At 59.9% G+C, this 27,016-nt stretch overlaps 14 protein-coding genes across 14 annotated transcripts; 7 read left to right on the top strand and 7 right to left on the bottom strand.

Annotated features, from left to right (window-relative positions):
• Positions 1 to 44: 44 nt before the first annotated feature.
• On the bottom strand, positions 45 to 1,033 carry COLE_04711 (uncharacterized protein; the record flags this gene model as incomplete). Its single annotated transcript, XM_018420825.2, has 4 exons — positions 45 to 459; positions 494 to 674; positions 726 to 879; positions 914 to 1,033. 4 exons carry the CDS (start codon positions 1,031 to 1,033, stop codon positions 45 to 47), a joined length of 870 nt encoding a protein of 289 aa, XP_018279006.1.
• Positions 1,034 to 1,431: 398 nt separating this feature from the next.
• Positions 1,432 to 2,254, top strand: COLE_04712 (uncharacterized protein; the record flags this gene model as incomplete). The annotated part of the gene is made up of 5 exons (XM_018423110.2): positions 1,432 to 1,454; positions 1,504 to 1,581; positions 1,621 to 1,761; positions 1,798 to 2,034; positions 2,068 to 2,254. The coding sequence occupies 5 exons, from the start codon at positions 1,432 to 1,434 to the stop codon at positions 2,252 to 2,254; spliced, it is 666 nt and encodes a 221-aa protein (XP_018279007.1).
• Positions 2,255 to 2,290: 36 nt separating this feature from the next.
• Positions 2,291 to 3,065, bottom strand: COLE_04713 (uncharacterized protein; the record flags this gene model as incomplete). Its single annotated transcript, XM_018423111.2, has 3 exons — positions 2,291 to 2,521; positions 2,676 to 3,007; positions 3,047 to 3,065. 3 exons carry the CDS (start codon positions 3,063 to 3,065, stop codon positions 2,291 to 2,293), a joined length of 582 nt encoding a protein of 193 aa, XP_018279008.1.
• Positions 3,066 to 3,193: 128 nt separating this feature from the next.
• On the top strand, positions 3,194 to 4,063 carry COLE_04714 (uncharacterized protein; the record flags this gene model as incomplete). The annotated part of the gene is made up of 4 exons (XM_018423112.2): positions 3,194 to 3,337; positions 3,370 to 3,475; positions 3,572 to 3,668; positions 3,709 to 4,063. 4 exons carry the CDS (start codon positions 3,194 to 3,196, stop codon positions 4,061 to 4,063), a joined length of 702 nt encoding a protein of 233 aa, XP_018279009.1.
• A 127-nt stretch (positions 4,064 to 4,190) lies between these two features.
• Positions 4,191 to 6,288, bottom strand: COLE_04715 (uncharacterized protein; the record flags this gene model as incomplete). Its single annotated transcript, XM_018423113.2, has 3 exons — positions 4,191 to 5,390; positions 5,440 to 5,796; positions 5,836 to 6,288. The coding sequence occupies 3 exons, from the start codon at positions 6,286 to 6,288 to the stop codon at positions 4,191 to 4,193; spliced, it is 2,010 nt and encodes a 669-aa protein (XP_018279010.1).
• A 3,155-nt stretch (positions 6,289 to 9,443) lies between these two features.
• Positions 9,444 to 11,001, top strand: COLE_04716 (uncharacterized protein; the record flags this gene model as incomplete). Its single annotated transcript, XM_018421358.2, has 6 exons — positions 9,444 to 9,682; positions 9,714 to 9,943; positions 9,982 to 10,666; positions 10,701 to 10,770; positions 10,807 to 10,916; positions 10,959 to 11,001. The coding sequence occupies 6 exons, from the start codon at positions 9,444 to 9,446 to the stop codon at positions 10,999 to 11,001; spliced, it is 1,377 nt and encodes a 458-aa protein (XP_018279011.1).
• Positions 11,002 to 11,079: 78 nt separating this feature from the next.
• Positions 11,080 to 11,625, bottom strand: COLE_04717 (uncharacterized protein; the record flags this gene model as incomplete). Its single annotated transcript, XM_018420826.2, has 3 exons — positions 11,080 to 11,251; positions 11,285 to 11,521; positions 11,606 to 11,625. The coding sequence occupies 3 exons, from the start codon at positions 11,623 to 11,625 to the stop codon at positions 11,080 to 11,082; spliced, it is 429 nt and encodes a 142-aa protein (XP_018279012.1).
• Positions 11,626 to 12,176: 551 nt separating this feature from the next.
• COLE_04718 (uncharacterized protein) lies at positions 12,177 to 14,092 on the top strand (the record flags this gene model as incomplete). The annotated part of the gene is made up of 2 exons (XM_018423114.2): positions 12,177 to 12,300; positions 12,345 to 14,092. 2 exons carry the CDS (start codon positions 12,177 to 12,179, stop codon positions 14,090 to 14,092), a joined length of 1,872 nt encoding a protein of 623 aa, XP_018279013.1.
• A 227-nt stretch (positions 14,093 to 14,319) lies between these two features.
• On the top strand, positions 14,320 to 16,521 carry COLE_04719 (uncharacterized protein; the record flags this gene model as incomplete). The annotated part of the gene is made up of 5 exons (XM_018423115.2): positions 14,320 to 14,442; positions 14,477 to 14,688; positions 14,779 to 15,077; positions 15,112 to 15,356; positions 15,391 to 16,521. 5 exons carry the CDS (start codon positions 14,320 to 14,322, stop codon positions 16,519 to 16,521), a joined length of 2,010 nt encoding a protein of 669 aa, XP_018279014.1.
• A 19-nt stretch (positions 16,522 to 16,540) lies between these two features.
• COLE_04720 (uncharacterized protein) lies at positions 16,541 to 17,653 on the bottom strand (the record flags this gene model as incomplete). The annotated part of the gene is made up of 3 exons (XM_018423116.2): positions 16,541 to 16,922; positions 16,971 to 17,149; positions 17,432 to 17,653. 3 exons carry the CDS (start codon positions 17,651 to 17,653, stop codon positions 16,541 to 16,543), a joined length of 783 nt encoding a protein of 260 aa, XP_018279015.1.
• A 214-nt stretch (positions 17,654 to 17,867) lies between these two features.
• Positions 17,868 to 19,201, top strand: COLE_04721 (uncharacterized protein; the record flags this gene model as incomplete). Its single annotated transcript, XM_018423117.2, has 3 exons — positions 17,868 to 18,047; positions 18,239 to 19,014; positions 19,054 to 19,201. The coding sequence occupies 3 exons, from the start codon at positions 17,868 to 17,870 to the stop codon at positions 19,199 to 19,201; spliced, it is 1,104 nt and encodes a 367-aa protein (XP_018279016.1).
• A 219-nt stretch (positions 19,202 to 19,420) lies between these two features.
• On the bottom strand, positions 19,421 to 21,931 carry COLE_04722 (uncharacterized protein; the record flags this gene model as incomplete). Its single annotated transcript, XM_018425360.1, has 16 exons — positions 19,421 to 19,500; positions 19,534 to 19,646; positions 19,678 to 19,765; positions 19,800 to 19,948; positions 19,984 to 20,096; positions 20,212 to 20,271; positions 20,307 to 20,497; positions 20,541 to 20,694; positions 20,726 to 20,906; positions 20,946 to 21,135; positions 21,174 to 21,252; positions 21,365 to 21,443; positions 21,475 to 21,587; positions 21,622 to 21,655; positions 21,689 to 21,838; positions 21,876 to 21,931. The coding sequence occupies 16 exons, from the start codon at positions 21,929 to 21,931 to the stop codon at positions 19,421 to 19,423; spliced, it is 1,830 nt and encodes a 609-aa protein (XP_018279017.1).
• Positions 21,932 to 22,715: 784 nt separating this feature from the next.
• Positions 22,716 to 24,345, top strand: COLE_04723 (uncharacterized protein; the record flags this gene model as incomplete). Its single annotated transcript, XM_018424796.1, has 5 exons — positions 22,716 to 22,782; positions 22,838 to 23,159; positions 23,193 to 23,510; positions 23,559 to 23,617; positions 23,690 to 24,345. 5 exons carry the CDS (start codon positions 22,716 to 22,718, stop codon positions 24,343 to 24,345), a joined length of 1,422 nt encoding a protein of 473 aa, XP_018279018.1.
• A 211-nt stretch (positions 24,346 to 24,556) lies between these two features.
• Positions 24,557 to 25,890, bottom strand: COLE_04724 (uncharacterized protein; the record flags this gene model as incomplete). The annotated part of the gene is made up of 5 exons (XM_018420827.2): positions 24,557 to 25,218; positions 25,283 to 25,542; positions 25,609 to 25,710; positions 25,743 to 25,816; positions 25,852 to 25,890. The coding sequence occupies 5 exons, from the start codon at positions 25,888 to 25,890 to the stop codon at positions 24,557 to 24,559; spliced, it is 1,137 nt and encodes a 378-aa protein (XP_018279019.1).
• Positions 25,891 to 27,016: the final 1,126 nt, after the last annotated feature.

Consider the following 27,016-nt stretch of genomic DNA (forward strand, 5'->3'; position numbering starts at 1 on the left):
CACACCCCGATACAGTTACATCGTGATTACTCTAGTCTATCAGGCTAGGTCAGACCACCCTCGTCCTCCTCGAGCGCCTTCTTGACGTGCAACAGAATCTTGGTCTTCCAGTTGTCGAGCTTGGTGACCTGGTCGTACTGGTACACGGCAGCGGTGAAGCGCTCGACGTCGGCCTCCTCGCACGCGTCCACGAGCTCCTTGGCGAACTTGGCCTCGCGCGTGGAGGGGAAGGTGAGGTCCTTCTGCGAAAAGTCGTTGAGGTTGCGCTGCGCAAGCACGAGGTCACCCATCGCAATGCTGCACATGACCGCCCGCAGCCAGTACTCCTTGACGCTGTACTTGGTCAATGGGGATGTGAGCGACCAGTCGGCCACCGTCGTGTACAGCTGCACGGCGCGCTGGTAGTCGCCGAGGTCGGCACTCAACTCGGCCGCGTTCTGGTAGCACTGGTTTGCCGTTCTGCCGTCAGGTAATGCCAACGCCCATGACGCACGCATTGGCGTCCTCCTGCTTGTACCAGTCGCCCGCGCGCTGGTAGCTGTCTCGCGCCTTCGCGATGTCAAGCCCGTCCTGAGCGTAGATCTGCGCGATCTCCTTCTCGCGGTCCGCTGCTTGCCGGAAGTTGCCAGCGTCAAGCACAAGCTTGATAGTCTGATGGAGCGCGTTGACCGCGGCTGCCGTTAGCTTGCCCGACCACTGGCGAGCTGCTGCCGTGAACTACTCACCCGCCGGATCCACTTTCTTGTAGCTCTTGGCGGCGTTGTGGAACGCATTCATCGCATCGTTCTTCTCGTCCGCCTTTATCCGGCACCCTGCCTCCTTCTCGAACGCCTTGCCACTCTGAGCCCATGCCCCGTCGACCTTGTAGGCGTTGCCCGCCTGCCGTCAGCCATGCCAAGCCTGTCGGGCGCACCTGCTGGAACAGGTCAGCAGCCTCCTCCCACTTAGTGGAGGAGGAGGAGAACCAGCCGGTTGAGGACGAAGCTTTCTTCTCCGCCTTTGCGAGGAGGTCGTCGCCGCGTGATCCGCCCATGATGGTTGTGTAGAAAGGAAGTGGTTGGGTGGTGCGCAGTTGGCATCGCATCGGCTCGTCTCTCCGGTGACGTTGCTGGGTTGGGTGGCAACAGCACCGTGGGAGAGCTTCCACACGTGGAAAGCACATGAGGGCGGAAATACGGCTGAGTCAGCGTGTGGCGGCCGGAGTTGACCAGATGCGAGTGGAGGCCCAGAATGAGCTCGATGTTGTTGTTGCTGCTCCATTTCTCGCCCTCTCCATCACTCTCTTGCTCTGCACAATTGCTGGCGACGTCTTGTCAATTGATCCCACAGCGCGACTTTCATATCACCGACACTCATCACGCAGCTTCTCCCGTCCATTTCACAGATTCACCTCTAGCTCCCAGCTCCATCAATCTTCTCTCGCAACCAACCATGTCGTCGGGCCGTGATATCTAGTGAGTTTCACGACGTATTGCCACCCGCTTCACCATGGCTAACGCTCAGTGGTACTGAACAGGATCGAGTGAACTGCTCGTTTTACCTCAAGATTGGTGCGTGCCGCCATGGCGATCGCTGCTCGCGGTGAGTAACTGACCTCAACCGGCCCATTGCTAATACCAGTAAGCACATCAGACCAGGCTTCTCGCAGACGGTTCTTCTCCCAAACGTGTACAACAACCCGTCGCACACTACTGAGGGGGCCATGATGACGCCCGAGGAGCTGCAGGCAGACTTTGACCGTTTCTATGAAGATTTCTTCATGTGAGTGCCGCGATGGCGAGTGTAAGCTCACTGCAGCCAGCTGTGCAAGTACGGAAACGTGCAGGAAATGCACGTGTGCGACAACGTTGGCGATCACCTCGAGGGCAACGTCTACGTGAGGTATGAGTGGGAGGCTGAGGCAGCAAAGGCGGTAGACCAGCTCAACAACCGGTGGTACGGCATGCGCCCACTGCACGCCGAGCTGTCACCGGTGAGCGACTTCCGTGAGGCCTGCTGCCGCCAGAACGAGCTCGGGGAATGCAAGCGCGAAGGGTAAGCTCGGCTTGTGGATCGACCTGACGCCAGATATTGCAACTTCATGCACCTGTGCCACCCAACGAAGGCCCTCGTCTCAAGCTTGCAGGCGAGCCAGCGGATATCGCGCCGCAAGATCGCGAACGGTATCGCCGGCGCCGACACGGGCGAGCTCGGCTGGGTGCCTGGCGGAGGACGGAAGGACGAAAGCCTGGGCTGGGTGCCGGGACGGAGGTAGATGTACATGTACTGCAGTGTGATGACAAGATTCCGTCTACAACAGCTTGAGCTTGCCAGTCACCTGGTTGATGAGACGTGCCGGGCCGGGTCCAATGCCACAAACAGTCTTGGAGCCGGGGGCGACCTGAGTGCGGCCGGCGTCTTGAATGGTGCGGGCGCAGAGGTTGAGAGCGCGGGCCTGGCGCGCGAGCTCGTCGAGCTCCTCGGTGTTTGCGCAGCGGAGGGCGATCTTGGGCTGGCCGTGCATCTTCCACTTGGAAAGGAGCTGGGGTAAGTAAGCCAGCAACGGGTGGAGCGCAGAAGGCGCGCTCAAGAACGGGAGGAAGACTTTGCGGCCATATTTTATCCTGCCGCTGTGGACGCGGTCACAAACCACCAGTCTCCATGCGATGCCTCGGCGCTAAGCCAACGCCACTCACTCTAGGATTGCTCTTCGCCAGCGTCTCGTAGCACGCGAGCGTCGCATGCCCGCACTGCGCGCCGATTTTGCCCTTTGTCATCTTGAGCTGGTCGTTGACGACGAGCACGAGCTTGACGTCGTCCGCGCCGGCCTTGACGGAGCCGAGGTTGGCGGCGTTGGCGGCGGCCTCGTCCTCGGCGTCCGAGTCCGTGTCGCTGCCGCCCTCGATCGAGTCGGAGCGCTTGCGCGCATGCAGCACGGGCGAGAAATACCCGCGCACCTGATACCCGACCGCGAACGCCGTCGCGGCCACCGCGAGCGTGACGGGCACGGGGGCGAGGAGGGAGGACGCTGGAGTCAGTACCGAGCCAAGCACATGCGTGGACTCACCGACAAGCTGGTCTCGCATGGTGTGTTGTCGTCAAAGTCAACAAAAGTCGAGAGATCTATGTCGCGGACGGAGATGCCCCCCTCTCCGCCCTCCTTCTCCGTCACCGCGCGATTCTGCGTCCTGCGTGTCGAGAACACACATTCGCGATGGCACAGTACAACACGGCCGGCACTGTGTCGGCGCCGCTGGAGCTCGCGCGGGGCGAGCATGAGGCCGTCGCGATCAACGGGAACGGTGCGCGCGTCGCCCCGCCGCCCAAGGTCACGCTCACCAGCCTGACTCCCAACAACGTGAGTCCGGCGCGCGAGCGCGCTGATGCCAGACCGGCACGCTGCGCAAGATCTACAACGTCGTGCTGCCCGTCACGTACTCGGAGCGGTTTTACAAGTCGGTGCTGGACCCGAGTCTGGACGATGTGAATAAGCTTGGTGAGTGCGGCCATCAGCGACTTGGGAGGAGCGAGGCGGGAAAGGCGGACATCAGAAGCAGCCGCCACGCCAGCGCCACCGCACCGCTCACACCAGTCTACTACGCCGATATCCCCGTGGGCGCGTGCTGCTGCAGCCTCGAGAACGTGGCGCCCAAGCAGGGCGAGCCGACGCTCGCTATCCTGACGCTTGCGTGAGTCTCCGCCCAGCTCCACGCTCCCCGCTCACACCAGCGTCCTCGCCCCGTACCGCTCGCAGGGCCTCGGCAGTGCGCTGGTGCGCCACGCCCTCCGCGCCGCGCTGCATCCTACGGTGCCGCCGCCGCCTACGCCCCCAGCGTCGGGCACAGCGACGCGCGGACAGCTCAAGCAGGCGCCGCCGCGCGTCGTCATCAACCGCGCGACGGTGCATGTCCAGGTCGGCAACGAGGACGCCAAGCGCTTCTACGAGCGCCTCGGGTTCAAGGAGGACAAGGTCGTGGATAACTACTACAAGAACTTCCAGCGCATGGAGCCCAAGGCGGCGTGGCTGCTCGTGTGCGACGACATTGCGGGCGCACTCGGCGAGACTGGCGCCAACGGGGCTTAGACGATGCGATAGAGGTTCATGCAGCACCATATCCAGGTTGTGCATTGCCCATGGGGCGTCTACTGTGAAAATATGCCTATGTGATGGCTACGGCTCGTCTCGCTCGTGGCTCGACTCGTTAGAAGCACTACATGCCGCTCTCAAATTCGTCGGCGCGGCGCGTGTGCACCCCCAACCGCCGCCGCGCCATGACCTTCTCTTGAAGCCATCTAACGCGCAAGTGCTCGCGTTGTAGTCCCAAGTATGTCTCGACAACGGCGTTGCTCTGCTCAAACTCTGGGAGGATGAGCATCAAGTCGTCGTCCGAAATGTCCTCGAGCTGCAATCGGCGCACCGCGTCTATACGTCTTGCGCCGGCGTCTAATTCGGGCGAGCCGGGTCCTGGTGTATTGCGTCCTGTCGACACGCCGCTCTTTGTTGGCTGATTGGCCGGAGTGGTGAGTGACTGGAGCTCCCCGCCAGGCGAGAAGGACATGCCAGCCGTCTTTGGTGTCAAACCCGACAATGCAAGCCCCCCCGTGGTAGTCGTCGAGGGCATGATAATGTTGTTGCTCGATTTGCTTCGTGCGTGCGTTCCACTCGCGAGGTTGGGCATACTAGCTGCCGGGCCGAGTGCTCGAGACTCCGTGCGCTTAATGACCGCGTCTCGGCGCGTATCCGTTGTCTGCTGCGGGGTTCGAAGAAACGTGTTGGACATGTCGCCGCTGCCGACGGGCAAAGACTGGTACACAGGCGAAGGCAACGCCGGGTCGTTGATGGAGGGGGTATATTGTGGAGAACGGGTCGTGTATGCCGATTGTATGTTATATGGGGGGCTAAATTGTGTGTTGATGGCCTGCGGCGCGAGTGCTTGACGAGGCGCTATCGAATGCTGTTGGGGTTGCTGGGCTATAAGCTGTGGGGGGTGTTGGATTGTGTGCTGTTGTACCTGTGCATGTAATGGTTGCTGTTGCGGTTGCGTTTGGTGAGCTTGTTGCGGCTGCTGCTGCTGATGCGGCTGGTGCTGTTGCTGGTGCGGCTGCTGATGCGATTGCATGTGCTGCACTTGCTTTTGGGGGACTTGGGGGGTAGAATAATGATGCTGGTGTGCATGGTGAGGGGGTGTTTGGGGTGGATGAGGATGGCTGACGTTCGGGGTCGTGCTTGGTGGTGGCACTAGCTGTTGATAACCAAGTGGCTGTCCAACATTGGTAGTCGATGGGCGGGTTGGTGTCCCTTGTGGTTCTCGGTGGGTGCGAATCCTCTTCCGATCACCGCCCGAGGCAAGAACGGACACGTCGTACTCGAGCGGCCGCTTCTGGTGAGACATGGCGAACGGTTGTTGATTCTTTAGGATGAGCATATGTGCCACGCCGAGATTATCACTCCACACTTACAGGATCCGCAAGCGTGAAACTAGAATCAACGTCGTCCAGGCTACTGTCCCCCCCGTCACCCCACACGGATGCTTGGTCGGGGACGGGCATGCCTGGTTGCACGCCGGTGTGGGATTGCGGTTGGCCGTGGCCGTTGATATGAGGCATCACGTGAGTCCCATCGGGTAGCCCTGGCGGTCTGACCACATTGTGGGCCAGAGTTGCGGGGGGAAGTGCACCCGAGGTCTCTGATGTCGACGAGCCATTCGAGGGCATTCGGCCTTTCGTCGGTCTTATGCGACTATCGCTTGGGCACAACTGACCGAGGCCTTGGAACCATGGGAGGTAGATCTTCCTGCCTTTCTTGGTCTGGTGGCCCTGCTCTCGTCAGCCCGCTATGAGGAATTGTAAACGAACCTTCCTCTCCGCTGCTGCCCATGATTCCTCTGACGCGTAAAGCTTGTGCTTGTTGCGATCCCACGAGAAGCCGTGGCACTCCTCGAGGTATTGTCTAGCAAACTTGAACTCGCGCTGCAGTCGTTGCCAGCGGGATCTGCACGCGTCTGGTGTCTTTTCGCCTCCTGTGCCGTTGGTGCTCTCGAGACACTTTGCGGCCTCCTGCCAAACTTCTGGCTCAAAGCCATTGTCGGCCGTGCGACCCTTTTCGCGATGGCGCAGGAGGACTTCGAGAAGCTTGTCCGTGTCCGAGTCGGCCCAGTGCGCGCTCTTTTTGCGGATCTTGTCCGTGCTGGTGGTAGGTGATGCGGCAAGAGATGGGGGGTGTGTCATGTGAGCACCGTGCACGGTGTGGGCCGAGAGGTGGTGCGTGTTCATTGGCGGGGCTAATGGACCAGGTAGCCCGGGGCCCATGCCACCAGGCCCGACCGCCGCCGCGCTCATACGTTGAACAGACGCGCTGGAAGACGACGATCAGGCGGAGGGTGACGAGGAGACGAGGTTGACACGGGGTGAGGGAGGTTGATTCCAGAGAGAGAGTGTGTGTGCGGCCGGGGGGGCTCTAGACGATCATGGCGATACACCGACTGCGGCGAGAGCAGTGGGCGCGTGGAGAGAGGAGCAGAGGAGAGGAGGAGGAGTAGAGATGGGAGGAGAAGAGGAGGATGAACGACGAGGAGGAGGAGGAGGAGATGGATAAGAGGTGACGGTGGTGGGATTGGGAGAGAGATGCTCCAGGGTGAAGGGCAGGGCGAGAGGGAGCCTTGGAGAGGGCGGGCGCCAGGCTTGCCTTGTGCACGGTCAGTTGAAATGCTCTCCAGGCACGCTCTCCGCATGTCACCGCACTCTCTGTATTCTTTTGCATACTACTCTTGTCTCTCTCTCTCTCTCTCTCACTCTCTCACTTGCTCTCACCTCATCAACACGCTCATAAGCTATTCTCATCTGAAACTCCCGTTCTAACCGATGCCGATGGAACAAGAATGACGACGAATAGACGGCGATGGGGTGACGGGTGGGTGATTAGGGGTGATTACGGCCTTGCCAACCACAACGTAATGTAATTGAATTCATTACCTGTAACATAATTGTCATTGTGCTAGGGACAAAAGGGACCACCGACTGCCTGGGTCATTTCAAGCATTCTCGCATTTCGCATGATGCTCGCATGCGCACGCCCATCTTCCAAGACCGGGATCGGGAACTGGCCAGTAGTGGTCAGTGGGCATGCCTCCTATCCCCCGCATCGTGGCGCGTGAGCATGCACTCGCATGTTGTTCAGCGCCGTGCATCAATGACCAAAGTGCGGCATGAGGAAATGACCCCGGTCGGCCGGGCACGACCAAGGTAGCCGAGCAGCGAGCGTGCTCTAGCGTGAGCAAGAGCGGACGCCGTAATGGGCAACTGCCCGACACGACCAAAAAAAAAACCCTTGCCCTTGTTCCGCGGGTGCGATAAGACGGCCGATTCCAGCCCGTCCCATCGCCGCCTATCCGCGCTAGAGCAGAGCATCATTCTCATTCGGTCTCCCGTCCCTCTCAGTCGCAGTCACAGCACATGTACCAGCACATGCCGCAGATGGAAGGAAGCTGGGCAGCTGACAGCTCACTTTGCGACACCTCCCGGACCCGGTTTGTCGCAAGCGTTACAGTGGTCGTCCCTCGCCCTCGGAAGTGTGCGTGAGAGTCGATCTCATCACAGGCCCATGCAGGGAAATAACGTGTGGAGATGACGACTGCTCCCTGGCAACGCGGGGCTTGGACAGCCATTGAATGTACGGATCGTAAGCTCGGTAGAGCGGGGTGGAGTGCGGACTGGCGTACTGGCGCGCTCCGAAGTCCCCAAGGCCGCACACTGCAAGCCCGCAGGGGTGGAAGCAGAGATATCCCACAGCGTTGCTGGGGCATCCGCTTTCAAGCTTTGATGCAGGTGGGGAATGGCCTGAGGATCAGAGCGCGCGGAGCCGGTCACGGGGAGGAATTTCTTGTTGTCCAGGACATCATCCGCCGGGGGTTGCGGGGTCGGGTTCGCCGATGACCATGGCGTCGCCGGTTCTCTGAGGCCAGCCGATACTTGGGTTTCAGGATTTGTTTCGGCTCCTCCCCCCCCCCCCGACCGCGGAAGGGAGATGGAATAATCCGGCCCTTGTTGCTGGGGTGCAAGCTAGAAGATCTATCGACATCCCATCCGCCAGCAGCCAACAGAATAAATACTAAACGTTTAGGAAGCGGGGGGAGGGAGTGCATACTGAGGCGGAGGATGCCGAAGCGTCGTCGACGATAGTGTATAATGCCATCTAGTGACGTTTGAGTGATCGGCCATCCTCATTTCGCGGTCATGTCGCTCACATCGCCGTCATTTACTGAAAGGGATACAGGACTTGCAGGACGCAGAGATGCAGGGTTATGGATAGACTGGCTCTTCACCCCTTCGAGCCCCCTCGCTCGGCGCCAGGATCCTCGGCATTTGGGGTAGGGTGTGGGACCTGGCCATCACTTGCCGGGTTGCAGACGAAGGGGAAGCCGTCGAGATTCAACGGCGTGCATTACGACGGGCGGTGGATGTACAAGCAATGCGGCGAGGGGAGCCCTCTGATGCCGTAATAGTCGGGAGGTGAACGCGGCCGGGTAGAATAATTCCCTTTGAGCCTGCGAGCCTGGGAAGAATATCGTTAGTATGGCATGACGAGATTGGGCAAGAGAGCGTAAGAAGACGCAGTAGATGGGTGAAATAGCCTCCGTAAACTTAAACTTGAATGCACGGTCGCTTGGACCCGACAAATCGACAAGTATAAGATCAAAGAGGAACTTGAGGGACGAGAAAACCTCGGCTTAGTTTCGTGCCTTGTCAAGGACGCGTCGATCCTTTGCTGCCACCGACGCGACGTAATGCATGATGCGAGCATTCATGCAACAAGCTCTCAGGCAACCTCCAGACCAAAGTAAACTCGTGTCTTAATCAATTAACGGCACTGGATGAGAAACGACTGTCGTTGCGACCCAGAGGATGATGATGGTCTGCATCTTGCTTGACCAACCGCCCAGCCGCTCAGCGCCCAACCGCGGGGCAGCATGCCGAGAGACTTGTCCTCCACCATCTCCACCCGCCATATCCGCCATGTAACTCCATTCCACTCACCCTGTCGCTTTACTCTGTTCCTGTTCCAGACATTTCGGACCTCACAGGGAGAAGTCATGTCACGCTGGCACTGGGGTCCCCACTTCGCTGGGACGTCATCGCATCGCAGACGGCCAAGCTTTTCTGTGCCAAGTTGATGTATGTGGCCTGCTCACAAGTGAGAACAATGCGAGCACAGGCGTTCTTTGTTCAGAACGCGTAGGAACACGAAGCAAGCTTAAACAACCAGTCGATCGGCATGCATAGAATTAGAGTTTGTGACTGTGAGGAGTGGCGCGACGCGTCTCACTTTGACTTCTTCCCAAACTTACACGTCATATGCCACGCGGCTCTCGCGTGCACTTATCAGTCCACTCATGTCATACCTCCACCTGGTTTGTCCCCCGACTTTAGTCTCAATCGGCACCATCTCGCCCTACACTCCACCCGCCATGGCCACTGACGAGCTGTACAACCCCGGCAACTCGCCGCGCTCCGACCTCGACTCGGACGACGACCTCGACCGTGCCGGCCCCTCGCGCCGCAAGCGTGCGCAGAAGAGCAAGGGCAAGGATGCAGTCAACGCATGGGAGGGGACGTACAAGCGCTCCTGGGACCAGGTGCAGGAGGACGAGTCGGGCGGCATCCAAGCCGCCGTCGAGAGCTTGATTGCGCGTGGGCGGCGAAAACGGTGCGCTTCACAATGGATCGGCTGACATTAGCGCTCTCCAGTCCGAGGCTCCGCTGCGCCGCTCCCTTGTGCGACACATGTTTATTGTTGTCGACCTGTCAGAGAGCATGCGGGACAAGGACTTCCGGCCAGACCGGTTCCAGTTGACGCTGCAGTACTTGCGGTCGTTTGTGGTGGAGTGGTTTGACCAGAATCCGCTTGGCCAGGTCGGCGTGATTCTTCTGCGTGACCGGCTGGCGGAGACCGTTGTACCGATGGGAGGTGAGCTGCGAGCTCTGGCGGAGACTGACCCCCCCCAGGTAATCCGCAAGACATCGTCGCAGCGCTTGCAGACAAGCGAAAGCTTGAGCCAAGCGGAGAGCCGTCGTTGCAGAACGGTCTCGTGATGGCACGCGGCGGCATGAGCCACCTTCCCTCGACGTCCTCACTCGAGATCCTCGTCATTTTCAGCGCGATTTCGACAGCCGACCCCGATGGGCCGACTAACATCCATCAAGTTCTCGATGAGCTGGTGCAATCTCGTATCCGCACGACGATCATCTCCCTCTCGGCCGAGATCAAGATCTGCAAACAGATCGCCGAGAGGACAGGTGGCCGCTTCGGCGTCGCCATCGACGAGGAGCACTACAAGGACCTGCTGTGGGAGACCATTCCTCCGCCCGCACAGACGATTGCGGCAGCCACGATGAGCGTGCGCGACGCGTTGGCGCGCGGTGGACGGACAGCACCCGGCGCACCCTCTCGTCCCCCGCCCGTCGGAGATCTCATGGTAATGGGCTTCCCGACCCGCCTGCCGGGGGCCGGAGAAAGCTTCTGCGCATGCCACGGCCTCCTCAAGCGGGGAGGGTACATGTGCCCCCGCTGTGGTGTAAAACTGTGTGACGTGCCGACAGACTGTGAGGTATGCGGCCTCATGGTTGTCAGCAGCCCACACCTCGCCCGCAGCTTCTGGCTGCTCTTCCCCGTCGCAACATACAAGACTCTGTGAGCCTACCGGGGTGGTATGAGCTAATACAAGCCCCAAAGACGCTCTCGGACAGCCCAAGATCGACAAAGCATGTTTCGGTTGCAATGAGCCGTTCCCTTCGGTGAATCGAACGGCCATATCCTATGTCTGACTCCAGCTCGAATCGCTCGCCGACGCACCGCCACCTACAGACGACACATTGAGCCCTACAGGGCGCTACCGCTGCGCCAAGTGCGAGCACGATTTCTGCATGGACTGCGACATGTAGTATGTTCAAACGCCCCTCCCCCCAGTTTCAGCTAACATCAGCGTGCATGAGACACTGCACACATGCCCAGGTTGCTCTCAGTAGCGACCCAGCCCTACATCTACGACCAAACTATACGAGCGTCCGCTCTCTAACATAATAATGTGATACAAACAGTGTCCTCTAGTACTTGTGACGTGTGCTGTAGTCCCGCGGCGAGACGACGAGACCGCGACCCTTGGATGCCCCTCGGTACACGGTTTCGATGATGTCGATAAGCTCCTGCTTGTCCGTAATCGCCCAGTTGATCTTGTTGTTGTTACCTGTCCCGAGATCGATCATGATGTGCTTGTTTCTGCCGTCAGCTTCCTTGTGTGATCAGACATACCGGTAGAAGAACATGAGCGTGCACGGGTCGTACAGCTCGTACATTTTGTTGAAGTCCGGCACCTCCGTAATGTCGACGAGGTACATGATGGCAAAGTTCTGCACTTGCTCCGACACGCCGTACATTGTCTCATCCATGGCCATACACTCCGAGTCGTGGTCGTGCCCAAAGCGGATGCAGACAACGCGGTCTTCTTCGACGAGAATGGCCTGGTCGACATGCCAGCCGGAGTGGAGGCTGATGTCAGCGGAGCCAACTGCACGCTGCTGTGCGCCGCACGCTTATAGTGCACGCTAGTTCAGGCGCTGGGGCCGTGCTCACTGGGTCATAAAGTACGACATGGTGGTCGGTTTTGCGGCGGGTGGAGCGAGGAGCGAAAGATGCAGTTGAGAGGTGAACGAGTTCAGTTGGGTGGCAAATGAGGATCGCTAGGACTTTCCTTCAGAGCGTGCCTATCATGTGCTTCTATCCGCGGCCCCTGCGACTACCCAACAAATAGGCGCGCGACGGGCGACTGTCTTTCCCATGAGCGCGTCTCAAATGCCTCCGCTCTCGCTCATGAAGTCGCGTCTCGTATCTCCTACCCTGCATTCTACATTGTCCTCGTCGCGTTCATCCAATCACTCAGAATCCATCCACACTCCTAATCTTACTCCTGTCCTCTTGTCGCTCTCTCTCTTGCTCCTCACCACCTCTTGATACTTGGAAACCAGCCCCAGTCATCTGGCGACCCGACGCCGAGCAGCCGGCGACTTAATCGAGGCCGCGAACGCCACCCCGCCATCTCCGTGCCTCCCTAACTTCGTCCCGCCATCCCATCCACTATCCATCATCAACCCTCCTCATCCTCTTCCTACTCCGTGGCTCTGATTGCTGCGTGCACTCCGTCACGATGCTCCTGTCCGAGCTTGTCCTGGCGAAGGGTGGGCCACTCGCCAAGATCTGGCTCACCGCCCACCACGAACGCAAGCTCACCAAGCAGCAGACCCTTAACGTCGACATCGAGGACAGTTGTGGTGCGTCCGGCACAATCGTTTGGGCGACTTGCGCTGACATACAGAGGCGATCTTGGGTCAGACCGACGATAATCCTGTTGCGCTCCGGATATCGGGGCAGCTCATGCTCGGTGTTACCCGCATCTATGGCAGGCAAGCACAGTACCTCCTTGAAGACTGCCGCGACACACGCGAGCGCATAACGGCCTTTCAGCCAGGCCTCGTAGATCTGCCTGATGACCAGATCCGCGCCCCCAACGCAGCGATCACGCTTCCCCAACTCAGCGAGGCGACTATGGCCGCGAGCGCTATGGATTTCTGGGACTGGAGTGTGTCGGTGTATGAGCCCACGGGTCTCCACACTGCCCCCTTCAACAAGACCAACATTCGCGGGTCGAGAGAATACGGCGCGTTCAATTTTGGGCGGCCACGCACAAGCAGCATCTACGGCGGCTCGGTTGGGTCGCGGAGCAACACAAGCGACGAAGACTACACGAGCCGCCTTGACAGCAATGAGATGTTCGCTCCCATGGACCTGGGAATCGAGAATCTCGACTTTGACATGAGCATGGAAATCGGGCGCGGCGGTAGCCAGGCTCACGAGATGCGGCACTCCACCCCCCCCCAACTACATGAACTCCATGAGGGGATGGCCATTGACCCAGACTTCAGCATGGGACCAATGGATCTCGACCTCGACTTCCCTCCTGATGAGCTCCCGGCGTTGATGGAGAACCGGTCGTCCTCGCCCGCCTCGAGTGCACTTACCACGCCCCCTCCAGCATCCCCTCCGCCTATGCCCGTATCGCCAGGGACGGCCAAGCGTCTCGAAGCCGTTGCCAAAAGGGCAAGGCGGGTGCGCGTTCTCCGCCCCGACCACGAGCTTGAGCTGCCAGATGAAGCGTTCACAGATGAGTCGGCGCAGGAGCACCAGGCGGAACCGACTTTCATTCCGGACGATGCGACGGCGCACGTGCGGGCCGCTGCAGCCGATGTCGACCTCGTACTCCCCGTCTACAAAGAGGAAGGGGAGCGCTTTATCATGGCTGGGCCAAGCTACCTCCCTCCCGCGCTGGAGGAGCTTTTCACTTTCCCCATTCACACTCTTCGCCGGAGACGGGTGGAGGGCGAGCGAGAGGAGTCGCCGAAGCGGCCACGTTTGGAATCGGAAATGGACTACGATCTTGAGATTGCGCGCCGCCGCAGCCGCACACGGACGCCAGGTATGGCGAGCATGGCCGGTGACTTGGGGCTGGAGAACCTGGACATGGACCTGAGTCTGCTCGAGGGCGATCCCCTTGACCTCCCCGCCTACGAGCCGGACGTGCCCTTTAGCAGTCCTCGAAGCCAAATTTCGCGCTACTCGCGCATGCCCTCGATTGCCGGCAGTCGGGCAGAGAGCATCGCCCGCGCCGTGCAGGAACACGACACTGAGGGCCCGCCCCTCGCCATCTTCGACGGAGGGGAGAGCGCTGTCGGCTCGCAGTTCACCGGAACTGGCAAGGGCACGGGCGGGTTCAGCAAGACGACAGGCATGGCGATGGGCGTGCTCCGGCGCGAAATCGAGGCGATCGAGTCTACCTTGAGTGAGGGAGAGGGGGTGACGTTCACCAGGGTTGCGCGGGGCGCGACCAAGCGCGCGGCATCGCAGTTTTTCTTCGAGCTGTTGGTGTTGGGGACACGGGACGCGGTGGGGTTGAAGCAGGAGCAGGCGTTTGGCGACATTGAGGTCGTGCCGCGGCCGGGGTTGTGGGAGACCGGCGCGAGAGGGGCCGAGGGCGTGTCGGCGTCGGCACCGGTGTCAGAAGTCTAATTTCCTATCGTAGTCTGTAGTACATGTATCCACTTGCCCCATGCCCCAACCTGCTGTTCTGTTGTCAGATGTCAGAGTTCTGAAGAAGACAGTTTGCGGAATTGCGGATTGAAACAGGTGCAGTTTCAGGCTAGTACCCAGGGCGGGCCACGTGGGGTACGCGTTGGTCCAACGATCATCGGTCCGCGTCACGTCCACAGACCGCTTCCTCTCATCGCCCACCACCCATGTCTGAACACCGCAAGAAGGAGATCGAGGCCAAGCGCGCCAAGCTGATGGAGCTGCGGCGCGCGCGCGAAGAGCGCTCCAGGCTCATCGCACAGAGCACGCCGGGCAGCGGGACAGAGTCGGTGCGTCGGATCTCGCGCGGTCCGCTCACGCCAGCCCACGCCGCAGGCGGCGCGCAAGGACGTCAACTCGTTCGTGGACAATGTTATCGCCGCGCGCCCCGGCTCGCCGTACTCCCGCCCGTCGACGGCGGGGCCTAGCGCACAAGTGCGTACGGCGTCGCCCGTGAGCGCGCCGGGGACACCGGGGCGCACGAGCAGACTCAGCGAGGCGCGCGTGCCGAGTATGAGTGGGATGAGTGGGCTTGAGTGAGTTAGGCGAAGGTGGGGAGGAGGCCAACGCCGAAGAGCCTACGGACGACAGCGTCCGCGAGTGAGAAGGAAGGTCGCTGATGCCAGTGACCCGCCTCCGCCGCCCGAGGTCACGGTCGAGTTTATCACTACGTATGCCGAGATCTACGACATGCCCTCCAAAGTCATCAAGCCTGAGACGTACTCGAAATCGGTGCAGACGATGGTGTCGACCGGGACACAGGGCGAGGATTATGACGAGGATGTACCTAGCCGAGATGGCGCGGGACATGAGACGGAGAACGAAACGTGGAGCCGCATGGTCGCGCAGCTCGACGAGGAGCGGCGGCAGCTCGAGCGCGAGCTCAAGGAGCTCAAGGCCAAGACGGACAACTTGCAGCTGCAGCGTGAGTCGGCCGCAGCGGCTGTGGCTAACCTCAGACCTCCCCGACGAGCAGCGGCAAGCGATCTTCGCGGCGCCCGAGTTCAGCGCCTTCCTTGAGGGAAGCAGTCGCATTGTGCAGCGCGCACTTAGCGACGGGTACGACTACATCAAAGACTACACCATTGGGCTGGATAGCGGGTACGACGATGGCGAGGGTCAGCGCGTCAAGTTGGTGTGTGTATTCAGCGACGAGCGGTGGACAGCAGGGCGAAGCGTGACGGGTCTCGACTGGTCACCGAAGGTGAGAGGGCAGCCCCAACCAGTGCTTATTTCAGTATCCCGAACTCGTAGCCGCGTCGTACAACAAATCGAGGTCTGCACCAAATGACCCGCAGGGCATTGTCGCTGTGTGGAACTTGCACCTTCTCGAGCGTCCCGAGTTCGTTTTCCACGCGCCATCCGACGTGTTGTCTGTCTGCCTGTCGCCATTCCATCCACAGCTCGTGTTCGGTGGGAGCCACTCGGGCCAGGTCCTACTCTGGGACACCCGAGCATCGCACCTACCAGTAAACAAGACACCACTGAGCAGCTCGGGCCACACCTCACCCATCTACGCCATGAAGATGGTCGGCACACAGAATGCCAACAGCTTGATCACGACGAGTACAGACGGTCTCGTCTGTGCATGGCAGGCCGATATGCTGAGCCAACCACAGGAGGCACTACTTCTTGCGGTGCCAAGCGGCGGACCAGCGAGCACCACCAAGACGGACGAGGTGTCGATCGCATGCCTCGACTTTGCGGACAACGAAACCGCAAGCTTCTGGGTCGGCACAGAGGAGGGCTCGGTGTACCAGGCCAACCGCTTTGACCGTGCTTCTGCCAAGGCCGGGTTGAACGCTGACGATGTCTACCGCGGACACGCTGGCCCGGTCACAGGCATTCACTTCCACCCCTCCGCCGGACCATTCGACTTCTCCGATCTTTTCCTCACGTCATCCGTCGATTGGACTGTCAAGCTGTGGCGCGCACGCGGCAAGACGCATGCCCCCGTGCAGGCCGGCGTGCCTCCACTGCACTCCTTCGATGAGGCGGACGACTACGTCTTTGACGTCAAGTGGCACCCGTCGCACCCCGCACTCTTCGGCACGGCGGACGGCACGGGCAAGTTTGACCTATGGAACCTCAACGCGGATATGGAAGTGCCACTGGTCTCGACGCAGGTGTGCAATCACGCGCTGAACAAGATTGCATGGGACCGCGGGGCCGGGCGCAAGGCTGCGCTCGGCGGCAGCGACGGCAAGGTGTATGTCTACGACGTGGCCGAGAAAGTAGTGACACCGCGCGAGAGTGAGTGGGTCGAGTTCCAGAAGAATGTCGGCGCACTCGCGGCCGCACGCGACGGCGGTGGCCTGGCCGCACTAGGCGCACTCAATGAGCGCTACACCGAGCGGAACTACCGGTAGTAGTCTATGCATTGTCTATTTATCCGAGGCTTGAGTATCCGCCACGCCCCGTCGAGCTGCGGACGTTGCCGACGACATGTCCGCCAAAGTCGCGGCCGAGCGCGGGCAGCTCACGCCAAAAGTCGCGGTGCGGAACCAGGTCCCACCCCCGCGCGCCGTATTGCTGGTGGTTGTAGACTGCGCCTAGGGCGAAGTATGCGATGAGAATGAAGAAAGACGCCCAGAAACAGAACTTGATGAACCCCCAAAACCCGCCGCCGCCACCGCTGCCGTCCGATGCGCCGGCGCACACCGAGGGCGTGGACCAGCGCAGCTCAAGCTTGCCGCCCGCGTACGACTCGAGGGAGGGCCCGGACTCTGTCTCGGCGCAGGTGAGGATGAGTGAGAGGGTGTGCGGCGTGCTGCCGTCAGCGAGCGTGCTCCCGCGCTACCGCCCCGGCTCGACTCACCCTGCGTACTCCGGCGACTTGACCGCCACCGTCCACTCGCCTTCGCGGCCCGTGACCCGCACGTCGCTGTCAGGTGTGTCCTCCTTCCAGAGGGGGATGACGGTCGTCACGCGGTCTGGATCGCTCGCGCCCTCCTTGTGGTTGATGAGCGTGAGGCATGCGCGCGTTCCGTCTGGGCACTGGGGTTAGGTTCAGCGGCGATTGAGCGAGTGGAGCAGATAAGGGAGGCAGCTTGTCGTCCGAGCGCAGACCGCTGCGGCCGCCTCGTCCGACCCAGCACTTCGCCGCATGCCCCCGCTTCCCCCCGCCTCCTCCACCGCCTACGCCTCCTCCGCTACCTCCTGTCATCCTGGGTAGACCGCACACTCCTGATTTGCTCATGATGGTGTTCCCAGGCTCTAAGCGGACTTGAAGCCCAATCCTGATATCCCGTTCTCTCTCGCCGCTCGGCTCGGACTCACCTGATCCTCGTCCTTCACCCCATCCTCCTTCGGCAGTTTCCCGCAGATATCGAGCCGCACGCGCGCGGTGTTCTTCGTCGGGGGCGTCTCTGTATCCTTCGTCGCCTCCTTGACGCCGGCAAGGGACGAGAGATCCAAACTCCCGCTCGAGGGGGGCACGGCGTCGCACGACCAAGCGGCGGCGAGGGGGAGGGAAAGGGCGAGCAATGGGCGGAGGCGCATTGCGGATATAGTGCGTGGGGTTGAGTCGTTGAGATGCGTGGTGATCAGTCAACGAGATGCTTGATGGAGATGGAGCAAAGCAGACACCAGAGCGGGACGTGTGCAGACATTACGGCGCGTCATCGCGGAAGCAATTGCCCCGCACTGGATATCCATCGATCCCACCACTTTGTATTCCCTACTCTCCACAGTCCGCCCGTCCTCGACGGTAAGGATGCTCGAACCACACCCGCCGACGCCGGCGCCGAGCCGCCCCCGCCCCGGGCTGACCGCGTACCACGAGTCTTCGCAGTTCAAGCACTGGCGATACTCGAAAGCGGGGCTCGACAAGCTCCGGCACGAGCTCAACGAGAAGAGCAAGGAGGTGACGGACCGGAACGTGGCTGCTGAGAAGGTTAGTTGCACGCGATTGAGGCGGGCGGGCTGGATATAATGAGAGACGACGGGCATGGCCTGTCGGAGGCCGCGCGTCCAAAGGCCGTGGGTCTACAGCGGCCTGTCTGACGGCTTGTTGGGCGCGAACATGCCCGTGTTCCGACGAGACGCTCAAAACCCTCGCACCGTATTCTTGCCAGCTAATCCCAGGCGGCTCAAGAATCTCTCGGACATACCTCCTCCCTGCCCACCCCCGCCTACCTGTCGGTCGACGACGAGCTCCTCCTTGTCCGCTTCTACTGCTCCCACGCCAGCACCATCTGCCGGCAAGGCTTCGGCTCGCCGGAGGAAGTCGAAGCCACCGCGATCTCATACATCAAGCGGTTCTACCTCAAGAACAGCGTGATGGAATGGCACCCGAAGGTGATCATGCCGACGTGCCTCTACCTCGCGGCCAAGACGACCAACCACAACATCCCCATCAAGGACTTTGTGAAAAAGTTCGAGAAGTTCAAAGCGGACGACGTGCTCGACCTCGAGTTCCTCGTCGCCCAGAGCCTCTCCTTCGAGTTCTGGGTGCGGGGGGCTGAGCGCGCCCTCCGCGGCTGGGCGCTTGAGCTGCAGTCCTCCCCCGTGAGCGGCGCAGGCGAACGCGCACAGCGCGCGCTGCCCAAGGCGCTTCGCGCGCTCGCGGCCAGCCGGATGACCGACGCCGAGTTCCTCTTCGCGCCCGCGCAGATCGCGCTCGCGTGTTGGCGCATCGCGGACCGCGAGTTGACCGACGCGTTCCTCGAGGCCAAATACGACGGCGCGGAGGAGGGCAAGCTGCCATTTGGGATTGCGCAGGATGCGCTCCTCGGGATATCGGGCGACCTCGAGACCATGATTCGCGCAGGAGAGGCACAGCAGGATCTCAAAAAGGTCAAGGAAGTGGACAAGCGGCTCAAGAGCTGCGCAAACCCCGAAAAGGTGCCGGGCACCGCGTTGTATGTCTTCCACGGGTACCGAGACGGCGCTAACCTTAGATACATCCAGCGAAAGGCGGAACGGGAGGCCAAGGCCGCCGAGGAGAGAAAGGAGAAGCAGGACAAGATTGCGCGCGCGCGTGAGGCGGACGAGATGGTGTTTGGTGGCGATTTGAAGCTGCCACAACATAAAGACGACCCGTTTTGAACGCAGCGCCTGCCCCACGTGACCCCTTCTATTGTAGCCGACAGACTGACAGCATAGACCAACAACAGCAGCCCCGCCAGGGTGCAATCACAGCTTTCACAGCATGTATGAGTGGCAACGACTGGCAGTACAGCCGTGGCAAGTGTACTGATGCACGGATGCAGGGCATTGACAGAGAGAGCACAGATGGTTTTCAGATCGCCGCCGGGCACCCTGCCGTTACGCGGGAGGGATGCGCATCGTAATGGGACCGTTGGCGGTGGCTTGCGTGACCTGGAGTAGACCTTTAGTGGCCAGTGCTGTGCGTCGGCATAGCACGTTGTCGGACTCACTGAGGCAATTGTGGAAGGCTGCTGCGGCGACACGTTTCTTCTGACCGCGGGGCACAAGATCGCGAAGCTCGAGCTCATCTGTGCCGGTCTTGATCATGGTCTTGTCCACGTGGCTACCGTCAGCGACGCCACTCGTGTCGTCACCTGAAGAAGTAGCGGCACTGAGGCTCCAGAGTGGCGAGCATCTTCGGTGCGAAGGGGTGGCCCGGCGGGAAGCGGTAATCGTCGGGAACTTGGATCAGTCCCGTCCTTCATATCCTACCTACGTTCATCAAGGTCCTCATCTGGAACCAGCTGAATGCGGTCGAGTCCAGCGTGACTGATGCTAAGGACCGACCCAGAGCGAGAACAGTTAGTAAAGTCTCGCCCAGTAACATCGCGGGTCATGGACGAGTGGCGATGGTGTTTCCGAATGCTGTGAGTTTAGCTCAAACCCGCCGCTGCACTCACGAGCGCTCCAGGGGCGACATGTCGCTGATGCGTGGAGTGTTGAGTCGTGCCGGAGTTGTCTGATGAGAATCGAGTGGGCCCGGCAGGTCGGAGAAGTCAGATTCGGCGACCCACTGGCATCAGTCCGTTGTCTGCCATCGATGACTCGCGGGTAGATCACTTTGCGAACGAGCTTGCTCCATCTCATCCTGAGGGTCAGCAGATTCCACCGACACATGGAGATAGTACATCGAAGTTGTGCCGAGGAACCTCAGGGAGGTCGGGAACTTCATGGAGATCAATCGGATACTGCAATCAGACTGAGCGGCAGGCTGGCTACTCACTGCGCCGAACGCGGGCTGCGGGTACATGGAATGCTCATCACTCGAGGCATGAGGGCCGATATTCTCATGATTTCCAACGGGGTTCTCATGATCCAGTTGTGGCGCTGGGGTAGCTTTCTTGTCCAGCTGCCATTTGAACTGGCTCGTCTTGCATAAATTGTCCACCATCGATCCCATATCCGGATCCAGGTCTGGGAATAAGAGTTGGCCTTGGCCATCGTAGAAGTGACCCACAATTGAAGTACACGTTAAGCCCTCCAAGCAAACGTTCTGCGAACTTGGATGTGGCCTTCACACGAGCTTTGACGTTGAGCTCCTTCCGCTGTTCTGCCATGGCCGCCTCGTAAGCGGTCTCTGTCATGTCGAGGTCAAGATCGAGCTCGAGGAGCTGAGGTTAGCTTAATTTGTCCGGAACTCACCTGATCAAGAACGACCTTGGCCTGCTTAGTTTGCCGGGTCTTGCTACTTTTACTTTTCGTCTTCAGATCGGGGGCAGGAGGAGATTGTGTCCCACTGTCAGATGCCTCTTGGCTACTGACGGGCTTCTGCTGGTGATTGTCAATGGGAGACGGGTGAAACTTGCCAGGAGAAAGTGGATGTCTACTGTTAGTGGCACAGCAGTTAGTGTCCGTGATTTACGCAAGAGACATGTCAATGTCACCACCGTTGGCGTGGGGCGCAGGAGATAGCGGGCGGCCGCTAAACGATGAATCACTGGGCATTGGGTCCATCAAATCGATGTCGAGAATCATAGGCTCGAACGCATCAGGCACGTCTTCTACCGCAGGCTCAACTGGCGGGTACGTTGGCGTTTGGCTGTGGGCGAACGCTGAGATTAGCCATCCTGGTGGGTGGACGAGATGTCACCTTTGGGGCGCGAAGCACGAGATTTGTCCGGTTCTTTTTGCATTTCCTCATTAGCGTCCTCGGAAGCAGAAGAGGAGGGCTGTGGGAGAGATTCCAAAGGCGTGGTGCAGCGGCGTTCACGGTAAGCGTTTCCAAGATGGTGAGTGGGCCATTCCTTTGATGAGATAACCTGGTCGGTATGGAGCGCTTACCCATCTGGCAAAATCATAGTCGCTCCAAGAGATGTCTGCGACACCGGGAACGTAGTCGGCGAAGGTGATCTGATCAAGTCTGTCTTCAGCAACGTTGATGGTATTCGTACCGAGCACAGCCATCACCGGGGAGGTCAATCTCGCCGTTGCTGGCAAGGGTGCCCATCGCACCGAAGTCAGCGGCGATGGAGCGGCGGAGTGTTGAATCGAAATCCTGAAGATCCTATGCGTTAGTCCAACAAGTTGTGCGCCCCTACAGTGTAAAAGTTCTCATGGTTTTGTGCAAAGACGCTGGTATCAATCAGTACATAGAGAGTGACTCACCGAGCAACGCCGGCTAAAAGCTGGCCACTCAAACGGAGGGCAAGGGGTTCGGGCGGCGCCGCAATGAGTTCACAAGTGCGAGTGATTTCGACTTTAGCTAGGTCTTTGCGTTTGATGCGCTTGTTACGGGGGCCAAGGGTGGAGATGAGCCTGGGTTTCAGAGAGGAGTAGGGTGCGGTTGATCTACCAGACTGTTCCCAAGGAGCCGCTCTTGGCCATGAGAAGGTCGTTTGTCCAGAACATGGCGTCGGCGGCAGGGTTTGTGAGTGAGTAGTGTCAACCGGTCGAGTGTGACTGTTGTGAGGAGGTGAAGGACTTTGAATAGTCAATGTGGATGGATCTTTGAAGTGGAAAAGAACAATGATGAAGAGTAAAGAGTCGAGTGAAGGATGATGGTCAAGACAGACGCGACCTTAAGGATAGAGAGATATATACGAGAGAGATGCAATGTCGCTGGGACTAGTTTCCTCGGTCCCAAAGGCCCCAAGCCTGCTCAGTGTGAGTCAACCCCGCCCCCGGCACCGATGCATACCGCCGTCCCCGCTCGACGCGCGCTCGGTGATTGCGCATTTGCGGCTCAAGCGATCCAGCGATCCGGCGAACCGCATGCTGCGCTGCTGATCCTTGGTGATTGCGGATTATCCCTCAACGGCCAAAGGGTATGTCTGCTCAGCTGCTCCGCGTTCAGAGGTCGCACAGCTGCGGCGCTGCGGACATGGAGGACGCGGATAGAGCGCTTTGAGCAAGGGAGACCGTGAGCGCGCAGTGCAAGGAATGGGTGGACCACCTCCACTTCCCAATCCTTGGGATAAAAAGTTCCACAAACACAACATAATATGACACGCTTACGACACGTGCGTATGATTACCCTCCAGCTCCCCAATTGCCACTGATCCACCTGATCCCATGGAGGCCATTACTCAACATCATCGTCCCTTGTCCATCACCCGCTCCTCCTTCATCATCATCATCCTAGTCCACCCCTCCCCGCCCTCTACGGATCTCTGTCCCACCAGCGTCACGAGACATGCCCCCATTATCAACAACAGAGAAGCAAAAGCTTCTCATACAGCAAGAAATCGCCCGGCTGCAAGGTTAGAGACACTCAATCACTCGTCGCTATCAGCCACCCGATCTGCTGACACATAGGGCAAATCGCCAGCAGCAGCGGTAGCTCTCATTCTTCCTCGTACCACCCTTATCGTGGCTCCTCCCGCGGCGGACACCGTGGCTATTCGCGCGGTGGCTTCCGGGGCCGCGGGCGCGGGCGCGGACGGGGTGGCTCATACAGTCTGACTGTTCACACCCCAGCAAGCACGTCCGCACCTCCTGCATCGGCCTTGCCCGCGGAGAAGGAGGAGGGCGAGGTCTCGCCTTCGCCTCCGCCGTCCCCTAAGCCTGCGGCTGGATCAGGATGGATTAGCTCAACAAGCCGTGGAGGCAACATGAGCCTTATGACCGTGCAGAAAAGGTGTCCGGTCTCAGCCGCCCCGCTAACCCCCAGAAAGCAACTCAATAACACGAAACCTGCTACATCTGGGACGAGTCACGTTCAGATGCTGCAGTCTACGTCCGAATCAACACCGAGCGGAACCGAGTCGAAACGGGTCGTGATTGACGGAGTCATCTTCCAGTTTGAGGAAGGCGGGAAGCAGCTAACGCGCATCGGAGGTGATTTAATGTCCGTGGCTGACGCTGACCTTCCAGAGCTCTCTGCCGGCTCTTCAGCTGCTGCCCAGGGAACACCGACGCGCCATCGGCTCAAGTATGGCGGCCAGCAATACCGCCGAACCAAGCGCGGCAATCTCGTGTCAAGAGCAGCGTGTGTTTTGCTGATCAGACCCCACCTTGAAGGCCCTTCTGACTCCAGTCTCGAGGCTAAGCGCGCCGAACAGGCCACGAAGCCCTGTCGGTACTACACCAAGACAGGTGCGTGCTGCCTGCTTCATCCTTAAACATCGTGGCCGAACGCTCTTCTCTAGTACTGACTTCTAACCCCAGGTCGTTGCGATCGCGCCCTGACCTGTCCTTACCAGCACATTCCTGACCGCCTTTCGGTATGTCCGGCATTTTTGAGCAAGAAAGGCTGTAGCCTAGGCGAGTCGTGCCCGCTTTCTCACAAGCCATCCGCCCACAACACGCCGTCTTGCATTCACTTCCAAGCCAGTGCCAATTGCCTCAACCCAAAGTGCCCCTACCCTCACGTGCGTGTCGCAAACGATGCGCCTGTGTGTGAACAGTTTGCTCGTGAGGGCTGGTGTGATCGTGAGGCTGGTACTTGTCCCGAGCTTCATGTTTGGGAGTGCCCAGAGTTTCACGCCAAAGGGACGTGTTCCCGCCAGCCCAGATGTGGACTTACTCATGTGGTCCACGCCGAGAAGCTCAAAAAGGCTGTCGCTGCTACTAAGACGCCGGATCCGGAGGCATCTGGCAGCTTTGAGGATCAGGCCGATTTCATCGGCCTACCGGGCGAGGTGTTCTCAGAATCTGACAGCGATGAAGAGGACACGGGCGAGGATGAAGAGGGAGATGAAGATGAGGATGTGGCCGACAGCGATGGCCAGTCAGTGGCAGAAGATGGGCAGAGCGTTGAGGCTAGTGAGGCCATGGACACGGACAGCGACTATGACGAGGCCAGGGTGCTGGAAGAAGTATAGATGTTGTATGTTGTACTGGTAGGCATCACACCACGTTCAGACATTCTACCCTCAAACATTACATGCATGGAAGTCCAATTAATCCAATGAGTAGGAAGGAACAGGGAAGAGAGAGGAAGAGACGGGCGGTGCAGCTGCATAGGTCGCTACGAATCCGCTTTTACTACAAGATAGAGACTACACCGACGAGAACCACCTGATGCCGGACCTCTTACTGCTGCGCATGCTTGGCCTTGACGGCAGCACGGCGGGCGCGGACACCAGCACGGAGCTCGTCGAGGAGAGGAAGAGTCTGCTCCAAGGAGATGCAGGCGTCGGTAATAGAGACGCCGTACTTGAGGGCCTGGGGACCCTCAGGGGGCATCTTCTGGTTGCCCTCGTTGATGTTGGACTCGATCATGACGCCCAGGATCATCGAGGCGGTGGAGCCGCCGCTCGCGAGCTGCTGGGCAATGTCGCGGCCGACGTCGATCTGCCTCTGGTGCTGCTTGTTCGAGTTTCCGTGCGAGCAGTCGACCATGAGGCGGGGGTTGAGGCCGGCCTTCTTGAGCTTGTTCCCGGCCTCCTCGACGAACTCGGCGGCGTAATTGGGGCCCTTGGTCGAGCCGCGGAGGATGACGTGCGTCGTGTCGTTGCCCTCTGTCTCGACGATGGCAATCAGACCCTGCTTCGTAACGGAGAGGAAGGTGTGCGACGACATAGCCGACTTAATAGCGTCGACGGCGATGTCAATGCTTCCGTCGGTGCCGTTCTTGAAGCCGACCGGCATGGACAGCGCCGAGGTAAGCTCGCGGTGCACCTGCGACTCGGTGGTACGCGCGCCGATGGCGCCCCACGAGGTCACGTCGGCGAGGTACTGGGGCGAGATGACGTCTGATGTGAGCGTGCATGAACTCGGGCCCGGGTGTCTGGACCCCGTCGAAGCACCGTGACTCACCAAGGAACTCGCCCGCAGTCGGGAGGCCCATCTCGGTAAGGTCGAGGATGAGCTTGCGGGCCATCCTGAGGCCGCGGTTGATCTGGAAGGTGCCGTTCATGTCTGGGTCGTTGATGAGACCCTTCCACCCGACGGTGGTACGGGGCTTCTCGAAGTAGACACGCATGACGATCATGAGGTCCTCCTGCGCCTCCTCGGCGTACGCCTTGAGCTTCTTGGCGTAGACGAGCGCCTGCTCGGGGTCGTGCACAGAGCATGGGCTGCTGTCAGCCCCTTCCCGGCCAGCGACGCCATGGCGGAGGCGAAATGAGGCTCGTGAGGCTTACCCAACAACTACGAGGAGACGGTCATCCTCGCCCTTGACCACTGCCTCGACCTGCTGGCGACCGTCCATCACAGTCTGGGCGCCACGGAGCGTGAGTGGGAGCCTGGCGTCAGCGATGCACATGCGACAGCGCACTCCTCGAGCAGGATCTGGGGCGGGATGAGGGGGCGGATACGCTTGACGCGGCGGTCGTCGAGCGCCTCCACGGCCTGAAAGTCAGCAGGCTCAAAAAAGTGCCGCTTACGTCGCGGAGCGAAGGGGTCTGGTAGCCGCTAGCAGGCATTCTTTAGTGAGATGGAGGCGGGAGGGTAGATTGCAAGAGCAGAGATTGTTGGTGAAACCAGATGCAATTTGTGTTCGAGTATTGGCTGGTTGTGCTGGTTGAGCTGGGCGGTCGAGTCAGAACAAAGTGCGGCTAGATCGGCAAGTATGAGTCGAAATCGCACCGGTTAATTGCGGAAAAAAGCCCCACATCTCCGCAAACTGCCGCACATGTCATCCTCAGCATTGCCCACGTGGAGACCACGCAGGTATCAGGCTCATCCGCTCAGCTGCCACCGGCCTGACCTCATCACCTTGTGAGCTCGACACCCTCTCAACCTCTTCAGCTCACCATCATCGACTTCCGCCTTGTTGCCTCGCCGCCTCCTGTTCAACTCCATCCATCATGGCTGCGGGATTGAAGAGTAAGTCGACTTTGCGTACTATTGATATGAGGCGTGCAGATTGCCAGCTGTCACAGCGCGTATCATTGTTGGTGTGCCGCTGGCTCAGTCAACGCCGAGAAGTGTATCGCTGACGCCTTTCACCTTCACCTCACACTCTCAACGTCCGCTTTCCTCACCACATCACCACTTTGCTCCCTCCGCCAGCCGTCATTTTCCTGTCGTTCGTGCTTGCCGCGGGCTTCCTCCTCGTGATCCTCAGCTGCGCGCTGTGGAACAACTGGCTGCCCCTGCTTGTCGGTGAGTGTCGCAGCAAGATTGTGTAGTGCAGCAACTCACACCAGCCTTCACATTCGTCCTTGCCCCTCTGCCTAACTCGATCTGCTACCGGTGCGCGCGCGCCGACGATATCTCGCCGGAGTACAACTCGGCATACGTCGACTTTGGGCGTTTCCTCACCGGTGTGCTTGTGGTTAGTGTCAGGGCAGGTGTAGCGGATAGAGGACGGCGGACAGTGTATACGCGGAGGCGATGGAGGACAACGGGCTGCCGCTATCGGCGGTCGGAGCAGTCTCGTTGCGGCGAGATTGGCGGCGTGTGCCAAGCCTTCTCCGGCCGACGACACCACTGTCCTGAACAGTCGTCAGACGAGGTGGCCATCAGACACGGCTAGGTGCACATCGGACACCTAGCGCTGCGTAGGGCTCCTGGACGTCTAGGTTATTTGCTCTAACACCTGGGTTC

The sequence above is a fragment of the Cutaneotrichosporon oleaginosum genome (assembly GCF_008065305.1).
Source record: "Cutaneotrichosporon oleaginosum strain ATCC 20508 chromosome Unknown ATCC20508_contig04, whole genome shotgun sequence".
Taxonomy (NCBI): Eukaryota; Fungi; Basidiomycota; class Tremellomycetes; order Trichosporonales; family Trichosporonaceae; genus Cutaneotrichosporon; species Cutaneotrichosporon oleaginosum.